This window comes from Psammomys obesus, unplaced genomic scaffold, assembly GCF_907164565.1.
Source record: "Psammomys obesus unplaced genomic scaffold, mPsaObe1.curated_primary_1811, whole genome shotgun sequence".
Lineage (NCBI taxonomy): Eukaryota > Metazoa > Chordata > Mammalia > Rodentia > Muridae > Psammomys > Psammomys obesus.
Genome location: NW_026592118.1, coordinates 12,146,745 through 12,162,738, shown reverse-complemented (window position 1 = coordinate 12,162,738; position 15,994 = coordinate 12,146,745). Strand labels below are relative to the sequence as shown.

Below are 15,994 nucleotides of genomic sequence, written 5' to 3'. Positions count from 1 at the left end.
TTCTTTGGTTTGATGATTTCCCAACAGCAGCAAAGGGTCATCAGTAAGATCACAAGATACCTGGTAGCACACAAGCTATTGGCAATGTCTGAAGACTCAACAGCTCCTGCCTGCCCAGGAAGAAAGAGATAAGGAAGGAACTCAACAGACAGGTAAAATGGCTTAGCAGGTAAAGAAAGGCTTGCCATCAAAGCTTTATGACCTGTCTTTTTAATCCTCAGGACTCACATGATAGAAAAGAACCAACTCCCACAAGATGTCCCCCAATTACACCTGCAAACAGGTAAATAAATGCCTCAAAAAAATTGTTTTTAAAGGAAAAAAAGAGTCAAGCATGGTGGCCCACACCTTTAATCCCAGCACACTCCTGGAGGCTGAGGTAGGCAGATCTCTGTGCATTAGAAAGAAAGCTAACTAACTGTTAAGAGTAAAAGGCTACTAGAGAGGATAAGGAGACAACAGAGAAAAAACAAAAAACAGCGGGGGGGGGGGGGGGGAGAGGCAAAAACAAAAAAACAGAGGGGGCAAGAGAAACAAAGAAAAAAAAAAAAAAAAACTATAAACAAAAAAAAAAAAAAAAAAAAAAAAAAAAAAAAAACAAGAGGGGGGGGGGGGGGGGGGGGGCGATTGGCAAGCACATGGACTCAGGGAGTCCAGGACAGCCAAGGCTACACAGAGAAACTCTATCTCAACAAACAAACAAACCCAAACAAACAAAATCCGAGATTTTAGCTTGGGTGTTATGTTGATGACATCCTGTATAAAGAAGTAAGCAGTAAGAAGATTTAGGAAAATAAAAGAACAAGAGCCATAAACTACTATAATTTCTATACACTGGCAATAGCTTATGAACGCAAAGGTTAAAAAGAATTAAGCTGGGTGTAGTGGCACACACTTTTAACCCCTCTGTGAGTTGAAGGCCAGCCTGAGGCCAGGTTACTTACTACCACAGTAAATTCCAAGGCAGCCAGAGCTATGTATCGAATAAAGCTGGACAGTGGTGGCACACGCCTTTAGTCCCAGCATTTGGGAGGAAGAGGCAGACAGATCTCTGGGAGTTGGAGGCCAGCCTGGTCTACAAAGTGAGTCCAAGACAGCCAAGGCTACACAGAGAAAAACCCTGTCTCAAAAAAACAAACAAAAAAATTAAAATAAAAAGAAAGAATGAGTCCAGTAGTTCCTCTGGCTGCTCTTCCAAAGGAACAGGGTTTGATCCCCAGCAACTGACACGGCAGTTCACAATTGTCTCTAACTCCAGTCCCAAAAGAAGTCCTCTTTAAGAATCAAGAAAATACATGGCACACAGACATACAGACATTAAAAAATACTCATATCTGTGAAATAAAATCATTTTAAAAACTAGTAAAAGACTTGTACCCAAAAAAATTACATGAGCCTGGCAGTGGTGGTGTACTCCTTTAGTCCCAGCATTGGGGAGACAGAGGCAGGCAATCTCTTGTAAGTTCAAGGCCAGCCTGGTCTACAAAGCTAGTTCCAAGACAGACAGGGCTGTAAAACAAAACAGAACAAAACAAACAAACAAAAAAACCTGTATCAAAAAGCAGAGAGAGAAAGAGAACCATACACAATAAGAACCAACCCAGTGGTGTACCCTTTTAATCCTAGCAGAGGAAGGCAGGCAGAACCCTATGCTTTCAAGGTCAGCCAGGGTTACAAACAGAACAAAAACAACAAAAAGAAAAAAAAAAAAAAGAAAGAAAAGAAAACTATCTTTTTGTTTGTTTTGTTTTTCAAGATGGGGTTTCTCTGTATAATTCTTGTGCCCTGGAACTCTTAAGATTCAGGAGAAGGGGCATCATTTTCTTCTAATGGTAGAGCAGCTGATAAACTGCCTAAATTCACAAATAAACCTCCCACCTACAAACAAATCTGATTAGTGTTTGTGACCACAAGACATCAAAGTAGGAACAGAGTTTGTTAAGAAGGTAAGCAAGAATGAGGAATGAAAAAAGGGAATGAAGGTGAAACTAACTAGAATTCATTTATATGCATGTAAAAAGCTGCTAAAGGAAAAAAAAGAAAGCAAAAAGAGAAATTACTTGTTAAGTTTTTGTTTTGTTTGTTTGTTTGTTTCTGTGCTAAAATCAAAGCAAGCCCCTCAAATCTCTTAAGTAAAAAGCTCGCTCTCATTTGGTATTAATAACCAAGCAACAGAATCATTAGTTATGGTTTTATCACCCCTGCCAAGGTTATTTTTCTCACAAATATGTTTTTCCTGTTTAACATCATCGATGGCTTTCTACTGTCCATGGTGAAACATTTAAAGGCTGTAATTCAGTCTTTTCCTCCTCCTTCCACATAAGGCAAGAGTTAATTTAAATCCCAGGGGATAGTTAGATATACAAGTCTTTGCAACTATGACTGTCCTACTGCAGCTCTTTTACCTATAAAACTAGGTCTGACAATTCTGTCATAAGCAATTAAGTACCAAATGAAGTGGCTTCCAGAAAAAACTACTGTCATATACTGTCATATACCAGCCATGTACAAACTTCTCATTCTCCAACACATCCCTTACCTGGTTCTCTTCAGTAGTATGTTTTCAATCAAGACTTCAGAGAGCCAGGTATGGTGGGTCATGCCTGTAGTCCCAGCATTCTGAAAGATGAGGCAGGAGAATTGCCTCAAGTTCAAAGCTAGGCTGGGCTACAGTGAGAGAATTTTTCTTTTTCTTTCTTTATTTTTTAACTTTTCATTGATTCTTTCTGAATTTTACATCATGCACCCTAACTCCATGGTCCATATCCAACCTCCACCCTTTCAACCTCCACCCCAAAATAAAACAAAAAGATAAAAAGTAAATAAAAATCTCACTATGGAAGCTGCAGTGTGTCACAGTGTGTCACACAGTATATATACCCTTTTGCCCAAACATCTTTACTTGGCAAATGTTCATTGCAGTGAGTCACTGGTCTGGTTCTAGGACTCCGATGTGGATCCTCACTGGGACTTCTCTCAGATATCCTGTTGTTGCCTTTTGTCATGGAGATCCTGCAGCTCTAGAGCTGCATGACAGGCCCCTTCATGAGCTCCAACAGCTCCAGATGAAGTAGATTTTGGGGTGGGCCACCTCAAAGCCCTGGATGTGGGTCTATGTGGTAGCTGAGTTGGTCACCCTGCCCAGCCAGCTGTCCTGCACCTGGGCCACCAGGATCGGCTCTCACTTTGAGAAAGGTAGGGCCAGCTCTCTCGCCTGCAGCAAATGGCAAGGGGCAGCCCAGGCAGCAATACGTATAACACCAGGGCCAGCTCTATCACACTGTGCAAGCAAGGTGAATGAGACCTTTTCTGAGACAAAAGGAAAGGGGGTAGGAGAACTCCCAAAAGCAAATGATGTACACCAGCACTAAGGAGGCAGAGGCAGGCAGGTCTCTGAGTTCAAGGTCAGCCTGGCTACAAAGTGATTTCCAGGACAGCCAGGGCTGCATAGAGAAAGCCTGCCTTGAAAAACCAAAATACATACACATATACAATAAATAAATGTTTTTTTATATTATTATTACACCCTGGCCTCCCTTACAGGTACTGTGACCTCTATAACTATGTTACAATTATATGTTCAAGCTGAAATAGAGGGTGCTTTTAACTATTTTCTCTCATTTTTTTACATAGTTAGTTCTTTTCAGACAGGGTTTCTCTGCAGTTTTGTAGCCCAGACTAGCCTGGAAAACACAGAGATCCCTGCCTCTGCCTTCTCAGTGCTGGGACTAAAGGCATGCATCAGTATTTTCCCTGCCATGTATGTATGTGTACTATGTGCATGCCTGGTACTCAGAAAGGTCAGAGGAGGATATCGGATATCATGGAGCAGTCAGTCCATGTGAAGAATAGAAATCAAACTTGGGTCCTTGCAATAACTAGTCCTCTTAACTGCTGAGATATACGCACCCACACTCATGCACGCACACAAGCACGCACACATGCAGGCTCTCCCACATTTCTGAAACAGTGCTAGCCTCAAAGATCCCAAACAGTGCTGTTTTAAATGGCATTTTAAATGGTCACTATTGCTCTGTGGTCTCTTCCATTCTGTTCCATGGCATCACGGATGGAATCTTAAAGCAGATGCCATACCCTAGAAACACAAGAGACAAGTCTTCAGTGAGTGTCTCTGCAGTGCAAAGGCGCCATACACCACCTTAGCTCCAGCCTACAGAATTTCATAGGAAAAATAACAATAATAATACACACTCAGTTAAAGTCTCTTTTATTCTAGAATTTCTATTTTAAAAGGGGGGTGGAGCAGAGAGACAGATGGGAGTGACGGCACAACATTTGGGTGGCAGGGACAGGTGGATCTCTGTGAGTTCGAGGCCAGCCTTATCTTCATAATGCCATGTTAAAACAAAGGCAGGGGTTAAAGAGAGGGGGCCACCTAGTCCTTACTGACACCCTATTAGTCAAAAGAACCAGAATAGAATCTAGACCTCTCAACAAAGTACAAATGTTTCACTATGTATCAGATGTGTTTAAGTCAAAAACATAAAAACCTAACTTTTGGAGGAATTCCTAATTCTTTAGCTACTGGGTATTTCTAATCACAGACCTATAATCTAGGTACTAATTACAGACCTATATCTATAGTCATATAACTATGTTCGAAGGAAAGAAGTTTGAGACAGACTATGTACCCAAGGCTGGCCTCGCTCATACAGGATCTGTAGTAAGGATGACATTGAACTTCTGATTCTCTTGGCCTCACCTTCCCAGGGTTGAGACTGTACTACAGGCACTGGAGACCAAACACAGGGCTTCATGCATGCTAGGCAACATTAATCAACAGTCCTGATAACAGCATTTTAAAAATATTAAATTCCTTAATAGGAGTTTACATCAAAATACCTTAGAGAAGGACCAAAGGTATCAGGAGACCTCATTTAACTATCCCAGTAAAAGAACCTGGAAAACAGTCATTATCGTTTGTATCAGACATTCTTGTTAAGAGTCCCTTAATTCATAAAACTATCTCCTTTCATTATTTTAACTACATTTGCCTGTATAATTGTATGTGTGTGTGTGTGTGTGTGTGTGCTCGCGCGTGTGCACAAGTGTACATGCTAAGATGCATGTATAGTGGTTCCCCTGGCCCAGACCCAGAATTGGTGGTAAACACTTTTACCCACCAAGACATCTTACCAGCCTGGTGTCCATTATTACTATTCTTTTTTACTGCAAACAAACCATCATATTTATTCATGATTTCACAATCTTGGCTGGGTTCAGCTACTCTTACCAGTGGTTGCTTCTGTGACTGCATTCAACCAGAAAGTCAACCCTGCTGAGACTCTGGAATAGTCAATCTGGGAACCTCTCTGTCTCCACAGACTCTCCTCCAGCAGGGTCTGACCCAGCTCCTAGCACTGCAATCACTTAAGACTCCAAAAATGCAAAAGAAATGGCTGCACCCAAACCTAGTCAAGTGTCATTTCTACTGCCAAACAGGACTAGACAAGACACAACCATAGTACTACACAACAGATTGACTAGAATTAAGTATGGCCCATGGGGGGTAGGAGGTTGCTTATAAAGGCAGACACCATCTTTTTTTTTTTTTTTAATACTATACAGATATCACCTTGATGTATATAAAACCCACATACACACTTTAAGGTCTTTACCTGTAAACTGATTAAATCTTTTTTGTTTGTTTGTTTGTATAAGAGCCTTGACTGTCCTAGAACTCACTTTGTATACCAGACTGGCTTCAAGCTCACAGAAATCTGTCTACCTCTGCCTCCAGAGTGCTGGGATTCAAGGTGTATGCCACTACATGTGGCTGAGATTAAATATTCTTAAAAATCTCACTTAGCCTATCATGTTGGTGGTACATGCCTTTAATACTGGCACTAAAGAAAAAGAATCAGGCAAATCTCTCAGCTTGAGGCCAGCCTGGTCTACAGAGCAAGTTCTACGACAGCCAGAGCTATCCAGAGAAACCCTGTCTCAAAAACAAACAGAAATGGGAGACAGAGGCAGGTGGATCTCTGTAAATTCCAGGCCAGCCTGGTATACAAAGTGAATCCAGGACCACCAAGGCCACACAGAGAAACCCTGTTTCCATAAGAAAGAAGAAAAAAAAATAGGGGAAGTTTTGTTCTCCCTTATTTTTTGCCAGGCTCTACTAAAGGGTGGGACTAAGAACAAAACCATATGGACTACAATGACAACTTTTTTGCTTCTAATGTAATAGGTTACAGTTAAACTTAGAAAGCAAACATTACCAAATATGAACTATGGAAATGGAGCTCAGCATGTAAAAGCATTTACATCTCAGGCCTGAGTTCAGTTCCCAGAACCCATATAAAGGTAGAGGAAAAAAAAAAAAAAAAACAGCTCCACAAAGTTGTCCTCTGCCCTCCACATGTATAACCACGGCTGCCCACATAAGCATGGTTGCACATACATCAGACATGTATATATATATATATATGTGTGTGTGTGTGTGTGTGTGTGTGTGTATACACAAATATATACATACTAATAAACTAATTTCTTAATTATAAATTAAGAATAAATTAACAAAGCTTTTTTAAAGATGTGACTGGCATGATGGTAGAGGCCTTCAATCCTAGAACTCTAGAGGCAGAGGCTCAAAGCTAGCCTAGTCTCGTTTCAGAGTTACACAGTGAGACCCTCTCTCTCTCTCAAAAAAAAAAAAGAACTAAAAATCAAAATACAGTGTATACAGGATCAAACTCTCCAAAAAGTAAACTTAAAATAATTACCTTTTGTAGAACCTAACATGCAAGATATTTCTATTACTGATCTATATCCTTAGTACAAGAAATCATTTTAGTACTACCTAGTAAGTCTCATTTAGAAAAGTTTATTAAAACCCTGACCAGAGTTACATTAAAAAAATTCCACAATACTGACATTTATAAGTTTGGGTAATAAAAAAATTTTAAATCATTTTGTCATAACATTACTAAGTTCAGAGCTTTCCTAGGGAGTTACTGTTCTTTATAATGAAAAACATTCAGTAAAAACCCTGCTCTGAGCCTGACCTGGTGGCACATGCCTTTAATCTCAGCACTTGGAAAGCAGATGCAGGTAGTTAGATTTCAATGAGTTAGTTCCAGGCCAGCCAGAGACAGTACGTCCTTGCTTCAAAGGTAGAGAATAGACATTGCCTCAACACTCATACAAGTATATCATACACATAAAGAATAAACTAAATTTTTAAAAAATTACTGATTTTCCCCCAGAATTTCTATTTCTCACTAGTAAAATAACATTTTAAGTTATTAACCTTTGCCAGGCACCCTAATCCCAGAGTTAGAGAGGCAAAAATTGTAAATTCAAGGCCATCCAGGGTGATATACTGAAATTAACTATTTTTTTTTAATTCAGAAAGTACATCACAAAGTATAAATACCCTTCCAAATCTTTTTCTATATATAAAATCAACACAAGTTTAAGCTTGTGTGCTTTTTATAAGACAGGGTCACCATTAAACTTATACCTTTACAACTCCTGAGGTTTTCCCCAAGCCAACAATGCAGCAAGCAGCCTCCTACATTGGTTCCCACAGATTTATCTGTCTTGATAAAAAGCTGCACTTGCCAGTTGTGGTGCACACCAGTAGGATTTGCTGACGGATGCAGAGGCCTGAGTTATAGGCCAGCCTAGGCTACACATTGTTGCCAGGCAGCAGTGGTGTATTCAGGAGGCAGAGGCAGGTGGATCTCTGTAAGTCTGAGGCCAGCCTGTTGTACAGTTCCAGGACAGCTAGGGTTACACAGAGAAACCCTATCTCAAAACTTCACAGAGGAGATCAGAGGTGTAGTTCAAGAGGTTAAGGACTTGCTAGAATGTGTGAGGCCCTTTGTACATGCCGAACAGAAGAGGGGGAACTGCAGAGCAGACCGCGGCTTGTAAGCAGGTTCAGGTAAATCACATCCTTAATTGCCTATCCTGAGCTATCCCTACATCCCTAGATACTTCTTGAGCATTTCTATCCTCTAGCTATCTATACCTTAAACTTTCATACTCCTCTGCAATGAATGCTAAGACTCTCTCTTCTCTACCACATCTCCAGGAATCTGCCCTTTGCTTTTGCTATGACACTGCAACAATAGCACATTATCTCCGCCTGTAGGTAATGTGTCTCTTCATACTTTTTATCATGGTGGTTTTTCTTAACTACAGGTAGAGCCGGGTGTGGTGGTGAGGCTACTGGAGAGGCTACTAAGCAGACAACAGAAAAAAGACATGAGCAGCCAGGTGTGGTGGCACACACCTTTAAACCCAGGGGGGTTCCTGAGTTCCAGGATAGCCTGGTCTACAGGCCAGCCTGGGCTGTAAAATAAGACTAAGGAGTAGAAGGAGCTCAGGACCAAGCCCCTGCTCTAGGAGATCATCTCAAAACAACATGATTTAAACAACAGTAAGAACAAACAAAAAAGAACTGTTTTTTGCTCACCACTTTTTCTCCAAGGCCTTAAAAGACTATCTATCATTCAGGATCTGACTGAGTCTGCAACACATTTAAAATGCCTAAAAGTTGATAGCCCTGACTATAGGATAAAGCTTAAATTCATTAGTGCAAGAACCACTCACCTTGATCCTCCTCCCTGTACTGAGCCTCTGCCTTCATTCTCCAGGAAAATACTCAGAAACTTCCCTCAGAAATAACTGTATCCCCTCTGCTCTCCCAAACACAGTCTCACTTTCTCATCACTCTACTTGGCTAACCCTTACCAACCCTTCAGGGTTTAATTCAAATACTACTTCCTGTAAACATTCCAGGACTCCAGGACTCCATTTGGCTGGTGGCTCTTCTCTTGCAGTTAACTGTTCATGATATTCAACATGTTCTGTAAGTGAGTTACATGTGCCAAAAAAAAAAAAAAAGGTAAAATGTCACCACAGCTAGATGTGGTAGAACATGCCTGTAAAAGTTGGGAGGCAGAGGTACCCAGGAGGCATAACTTCACGGCCAGCCTGGTCTACATATCAAATTCCAAGTGAAAAACTGATACAGTAAAATCCTGTCTTAAAAAAATAAAAAAGTGAGCAGAGGGTCAGCAAGATGGCTCAAAGGTGCCTGCCTCAAGCCTGGCTATCTGAATTTGAGCTCAAATCCCATATGGTGGAAGGAGAAAACCGATCGATTTCTACAAGTTGTGCACCAACCTCTTGTATGTGTGTTTATGTTCCCACACCCACACATATATATATAAAGACAAATTAATTCATCTAATGTTAACCCACAAGGTTATTTTAAAAAGTAAACAGAGGGGCTGGAGAGTTGGCTCAACAGTTAAGAACACTTGTTGCTCTGCAGAGGACCAAAGTTTGGTTGCCAGCATCCATATGGTGCCTCAGAACAACCTATTAACTCCAGTTCCAGGGGACCTGATTCCTTCTACTGACTGCCTCAGACACAAGCATGCATGTGGTGTAAACATACATGCAATCAAAGCACTCATCCACATAAAATAAATAAATCCACAGTGTTTTTAAAGTAAACAGAAAGTTTATGTCGTCTCAAACTGTGCATTTTATATAGCTCCTGCTACCTATCTATAGCAGCAGCAGCAGCAGAAGTAAAGCAAAATATCTTTTACTTGAGGCCTTTCTAATATATTAAAGCAGAAAAAGAGCTGTGTCATTCTTGTTTCTCTGAAGTTATGCTCTTAAATCTCTCACAATCTGCAAGAGATTAAAACTTCCAGTTTCAGGCTGCAGAGACGGCTCCTACTGAGAGAACCTACTTCTCTTGCAGAGGACCCAAGTTTGATCCCCACACTCACAATGGCAGTTCACAACCGACCGCCTCCAGGTCTAGATCCAGGGAATCCAGCACAGCCTTCTGGTCTCTGCATGCGCCAGGCACTCACACAGTGCACATACGTACATGTAGGTGCTCACACACACAAATACAAAATAAAAGTAAGACTAGAGCGGTAGTACACGCCTTTAATCCAAGTGCTCAGAAGGCAGAAGCAAACATACCTCAATGAGTTCAAGCCCAGCCTGGTCTACACAGTGAGTTTCAGGCCACCCAGGACTACACAGTGAAACCCTGGCTCAAAAGATTAATTAATTTAAAGTAAATTTTTTTTTTAAATCTTTAAAAAAGGAACTTCAGGTTTGTCAGAAGGTGGTGTCACACACCTTTGATACCTTTCTTAAGCAGAAGCAGGCAAATCTCTGAGTTCAAGGCCTTCCAGGATAGCCAGAGCTACACAGAGAAATCCTGTCTCAAAACAGGCATGCACACGCCCACACAAAGAATTCAGATTCCAAATTCAAGATTGGTTTTCCTACTAAATACTTCATAACCACTAGCAACACACACTGATATGGAAGGCAATCATAAAAGAAAAATCATGTCCATTTTACTTGATAACTTTACAACTTATCTTGCCAAGAAGTTCTGAAAATAGTTACTGGGTATAAACATGATAAAGAAAATATTGTAAGAGAAGGAAAGAATTAATCAGCTTGCTAAAAACAACACAGAAAAATATTTAGGGGCCAGCGAGATGACTTGGTAGCTAAACACACCTGCCATGTAACCTGGAATCCACAGGGTAGGACAGAACTTACCTACTCCCACAAGTTGTCTGCCATTATGCTCGTGGAAGACCTAAGTCCATATGCGTACACGTGTGTGCACACACATATAAATAAATGTAAAAATATACCTATTAGAAAGTTTACTCTATGGCATCAGTTTTGTTGCCTAAGAGCATCAGAGATGACAAACAAAAACCTAAACTCTATCTATCAAGGGCAGCACACATCTCCCCACCAGGAAAGCAGGCATTGAGAACTTCTGGTACTCTGTGTTCTTTATAGGATGTCTGTTTGTTTTAAGACTGTATAGCTCTGGTTAGCTTGGAACTTTGTTATGTAGACCATGCTGGTCTAGAATCCAGAGATCCACCAACCACTGTCTCCCAAGTGCTAGGATCCAAGGTGTGTACCACCACAGCTAGTTAAAGATATTATATGTATGAGTATTTGCCCAAATATAGGTATGTGCACCTTATAAACTCCCTAACATGGGTATGCGAACCAAACCCCCATACTCTGGAATAGCAGCAAGTACACCTAACCACAGAGCCATCTCTTCAGCACAATCTAGTGCTCCTTATACCTAAAAACTGACCATATTTATTTTGGAAGGGCAATGAAGTTCCATGAAAGCTCCTTAGTGATAAGCTCATATTGACTTAAAAGGATATAAAAACTGAACAGCCACTATCTGATCAGAGAAACCTGTGGCCCAGAGAATAACCTGTAGTTTTGCAAAACAGAAAGCAGGTAAGGCAAGGAGTCTTATATATAGTCTTGTAATCAATTTTTAACTCTGCAAGCTGACTACAAATCTTGCATCATAGAATTAAGTGGGTAACAGGAAAATGTAATCATTTAAGAATGAGAAATTAAACTACTCGGATACTTTTAAATTTGCATGGAAATCTGTTTATCAACGTGATATATTAACAAGCAATGTAAAATTATAAGACTAAACACACCATATTCTTAAATATTACAAAATCCTAGGAATAAGCCAACAGTAAACTACAGTGCAGCCAAGTTAGAGAACACTCTCTCCAACAGGAAAGAGAGGCCGACAGTGCTAAATCCAGTTTTCAATTAAATGTAAACATTTTGGTACCTCCTGTGGACCAGAGATTAGTAGAGATAGTTAAGCAGGTAGACAGACAGGCATACATAAAATCCCCATATATCTGCTGGTTTAAAAGTAATAACAATTAACAATTACTGTTTTATCAGCATGGCTATGCATACCTACATACAATTCCTCCGGTGGGAGGCGGGGGAAAGAATACTGAAATCCTAGGCCAGCTCAAGGTACATTCCTCAAGGTCAGCCCGGGACACATAATAAACCTTATCTTAAAAAAAAAAAGAAGGTAAGAGAGGGAGGGAGGAAAAGGAAGGGGGGGAAAAGGAATTGCTGGAAAGGAAGGAAAAGAAAAACAAATAATTGCTATCATAAATATTACATACTTGCATTATCTCAAAAAATGTGAATATTACGGGGGAGACTTTTCATTAAACTGTACATACAGTAGTAAAGAACAGTCTCTATCGTCTATCGCTTATTTGAAGTTGTCAGGTATGAGAAATTCTGTTAGAGAAAGAGTCTTACAAATACAAAGTAACAACCGTTACCTGCTGCACTACAAGACAACCTTCTAAGACACCACCCATTGCTTCTGGTTTGTCTATAACAGTAACACTCAAGCTGTCTCTCCAATAACAGTAAATGTGGTCTGAAAGTGATTCAGGGCACAGATCCCACTCAGTAAGAGAGTCGAAGGCAGTACCTCAGAAATCCTGTCCCTGCCACCTGCTGCTTCAACATTTCCCATTCACCACTTACCATCCCTGGCATCAACTTTGATGACCTAACAAATATGGTAGAATACTTAATGGGCTTCCCACTAAAACCAGGTGTGGTAGTTAACAGCATTTAATCCCAGCACTCAAGAGACAAAGGCAGGCAGGTCTGCAAGATCCAAAGCCAGCCTGGTCTACATAGGGGTTGCAGGCCCACAGTGAAACCTGTCTTAAAAAAAAAAAAAAAGAAAGAAAGAAAGAAAAGAAAATTCTGTTAACATTAACAGAATTAGAATTCTGATGTATTCTGGTTTACCAGGGGGTAATAGTATCTCAAATAAAGGACAACTAAATAATCTTCACAATTTAGGAAAACTTCCAGACAAATGTAAATTTCACTGTGAGTTACACTTGACATTTGTACAACAGGAAACTCCTGTGTACATACCTACTTTCAAAATTCTGCCTCAAAAGAGTAACACCTTCAGTTCAAAATACTTGCTTTTAGGTAGTTAACATAATTTTAATATAATTAGAGTTAATGTAAAATCCATTAACTATATGGCCTGTGCCTTTTAAATGTGACAAAACTTCAGCTAGCCAAAACTACAAAATACTTGATACATTTACTTAACTGTTAAAAATTCAAACACCATAATTTGCAGCGCACGGTTACCTTTTTCAATCCAAAGACAAATGCAAAAATCTTCTTTGTGTTATAATCAAACTAGTGTCGTAAGGCCTTTTTTCTATCCGACCCTAAGTCAGTAATCAACACTTGTATATCTATTACAACTCACAAAACTCCTTAACTTCCAAGGGGAGTGGGGAGGCATGTCTTTTATTCCAAGGCCTGGGAGGCAGAGGCAGGCAGGTCTCTGTGAGCTGAAGACCAATCAAGTGCCAGGCTAGCCAGGGCTACATAAAGAGACCCTGTCCCAAACCTCACTTCTCTAGTGCAGCGTCTGCAATTCCACATTATTCATTTACTACAAACCTAACTCACATTTGTTACACATCAGTTTCACTTTCAGGGTCTTCACTAACTACAGGGTCTTTCCCGCATGGATTCTAATATGGTGCAGAGACACACAATCAAAAACCTCTTTGCCTTCCATTTCACTCAGCAGTTTCCATTTACGTATTTCAAAATCAATTAAAAGATTCTACTCCCTTCAAAAGATACCTAATTTTAAAGAATTTTAAAGCTGGAAGCCAGTTACCACTACATTTTACTTCCCTGTAAAGAATTCTGTATTGCTTTTCAAATCTAAAAAAAAAAAAAGTTTAAGACTGAATTGGCCTAAACATTTCCTAAGGTTTTGTTAGCCTATACTGTCATTCTTGAGAAAAATGTTTAATTTCTCAAAAGGCCATTTTCTCTTCATTAATAATAGTGCTAAGAATTAAAGTAATAAAATTGCAGTAACTTAAGTCAACCTTTCTTCCAGTTCAGAGGAGTCTCACTAACACAACTTAACTCATGTCAACAAGAAAGCACAGTGAGTGTGTGCCTGGGCATTTGGCTGTCGTGGCCCTGGCACTGCCAAAATGAGCACTTGTATGGCTACTCTAAAAGGAAAAATTTAAATGCAAATATATATAACATATACTTATCTCAAATTAATGTATCGTAAGATATGTAAATGTTATTTTGGTTTTTTTTTTTGGGGGGGGGGTCTATGTTTTGTTTTTTTTCAAGACAAGGTTTGTCTGAGAGGCCCACACTCCTGGAACTACCTCAGTAGACCAATTGGCCTTGAACTCCACCTGCCTCTGCCTGCGGGGTGCTAGGATTAAAGGAGTGCTTTATCATGAACCCTCTTATGAGGTGTAGATGTTTTTCAAACAGAGAAAATGGGAAGGAACTAAAGCAAAACTCAGCTATAGCTTAATTCCATGTTGCTTTTTGTAACAGTATTTGTTATTAAACTGACCAAGTCCAAAGTTACTTAAAACTCCACATACCTTCTCCAAATTTCAGCCAAGGCAGTCATAATGGTATTTTATGCAGGACATCACCTTACAATGTAACAGACAAAATAAACTCTTAACTTTGTATCACAAAGAACCTAATGTAATAATGTATACATCCTCTATACAGTGCTTCTCTCAAGACTTCTCACTCACATCTAGGCAAACGCTGGCAGGCAATAAAACATGGAGGCGACTGAAGGCCCTGGAACATGTAGTTGTAAAAGGATAGCAAACCCAGAAAGGAAAAAAAAAAAGGTACACTGGGACAAGAGCTTAGTGGGTTCCCGAAGCCCAGGCTGCTTGATATCACCAGACACAACAAACGAATGCACGTAAACCGAAGAAATAGACTAGCCATAAATGTGCTGGCTTCTTCCTGCAAGTCCCAGCGCACCCTTCCACCGCCAACAGTTCAATGAGAATATCATACAATGAAATGAGTAAGCAACACACGCCATTCTGCAACTTTGAAAAACGGGTCACCAATCTTTCGCAGCACCCCGAAGAACCACAATAGCTGAGCAACTCACTCACTCACTGGCACTAAACCGGGTTCCTTCATTTCCAAGCCAAGTTGCCGCTTGGTAAAGACAACACTTCTTGGCTAGTTCATCCACAGGGCACAGTCCTCACGTACGCTCAAAAACAATCGAAAGCCATTCCCTGCCCTGCTGGAGTTGAAGTTACGAGTCGAGCGACCTTTAAAGCTGTCTCCCCGAAACAAAGTGCTCTGGGCCGTCACCGCCGCCTAGGAACCCGGCCGCGTCCCCGAAACTCCGGCTCGCTCACACCTGGGCCCGTGCGATCCCGAGCGCCGGCTGCGGAGCCGGGCGGTGCGGTTCGGGGCGGTGGGGGATGGGGAGGACAGGCTCGAATGGCTTCCTAATGTATCATTAAGGAGTAAAAAGCACCGCTCCGGGAGCAAGAAAAGTTAAAGGAGCCGCGAGATGACAAAGAGCGCCGGCCGTCGCACCGGGACCACCCGGCCGCGGCGTTTGACAGCTCGGTCCCTGGCGCCCGCAGCTTTGTGGCTCCGAGCGGCCGGGCCGGGCAGCGAGCTGGGCGTGCTCGGCGGGGCGTGTGCGGACGCCGGGCTAGGCCCTGGGGAAGCCGCCGGGCGGTTCTCCCAGAAGCGAGGCCGAACTCCAAAGTAAAGTGCGCGACGCGGGTCGGCGGGACCTGCGCGGGCGCCGCCGAACCGGGCCGCGCCTGGGCCGCCCCGCCCCCACCGGGCCGGGGGCCTGACAGCTCCGGGCCGCGCCGCCGCTGGCCGCCCGCCTGGCTCCCTCGCGCTCAACTTACTTCTTTCTGGCTCTCTGGAAAGGGGAAGCGCCATCTTTGCGAGGCCGGCCCCGAGGTCTTTTGTCTGCGGCTGCGGGGCTCGGGGCCGGGGCTCCGGGCTCCTCGGGGGGTGCTGGCGGCGGCTGCTGCTGCTCCGCGCTCCGGTCCTCCTCCGACGACATCCTAGTCACCAGGAAAGACACATGGATCCCGGTCCTCCTCCTGGGGGGCTCCTCCCGCCGCAGCGGCCGCAGCCGCCGCCGCTGCTGCTGCTCGAGTTGCTCCTCCCCGGCTCAGCCTCTCGCATTTCCCGCAGCCCCGGGAGCAGCAGCAGCAGCAGCAGCAGGTACCGGGAGAGGCGGCAACATGGAGCTAGCAGGACACGCACTCAC

General features: G+C 42.1%; 1 protein-coding gene across 12 annotated transcripts in view; it reads right to left on the bottom strand.

Moving 5' to 3' along the window:
* Kmt2c (lysine methyltransferase 2C) overlaps window positions 1-15,983 on the bottom strand; it is a 224,138-nt gene extending 208,155 nt beyond the window's left edge. For all 12 annotated transcript variants that reach the window (XM_055612928.1, XM_055612931.1, XM_055612930.1 and 9 more), the window contains exon 1: window positions 15,624-15,983. In XM_055612928.1, the coding sequence (XP_055468903.1) occupies window positions 15,624-15,784 (161 nt within the window). In that variant the 5' untranslated portion in view covers window positions 15,785-15,983. The remainder of the gene's footprint in view (window positions 1-15,623) is intronic.
* Between the last annotated feature and the right edge of the window lie 11 nt (window positions 15,984-15,994).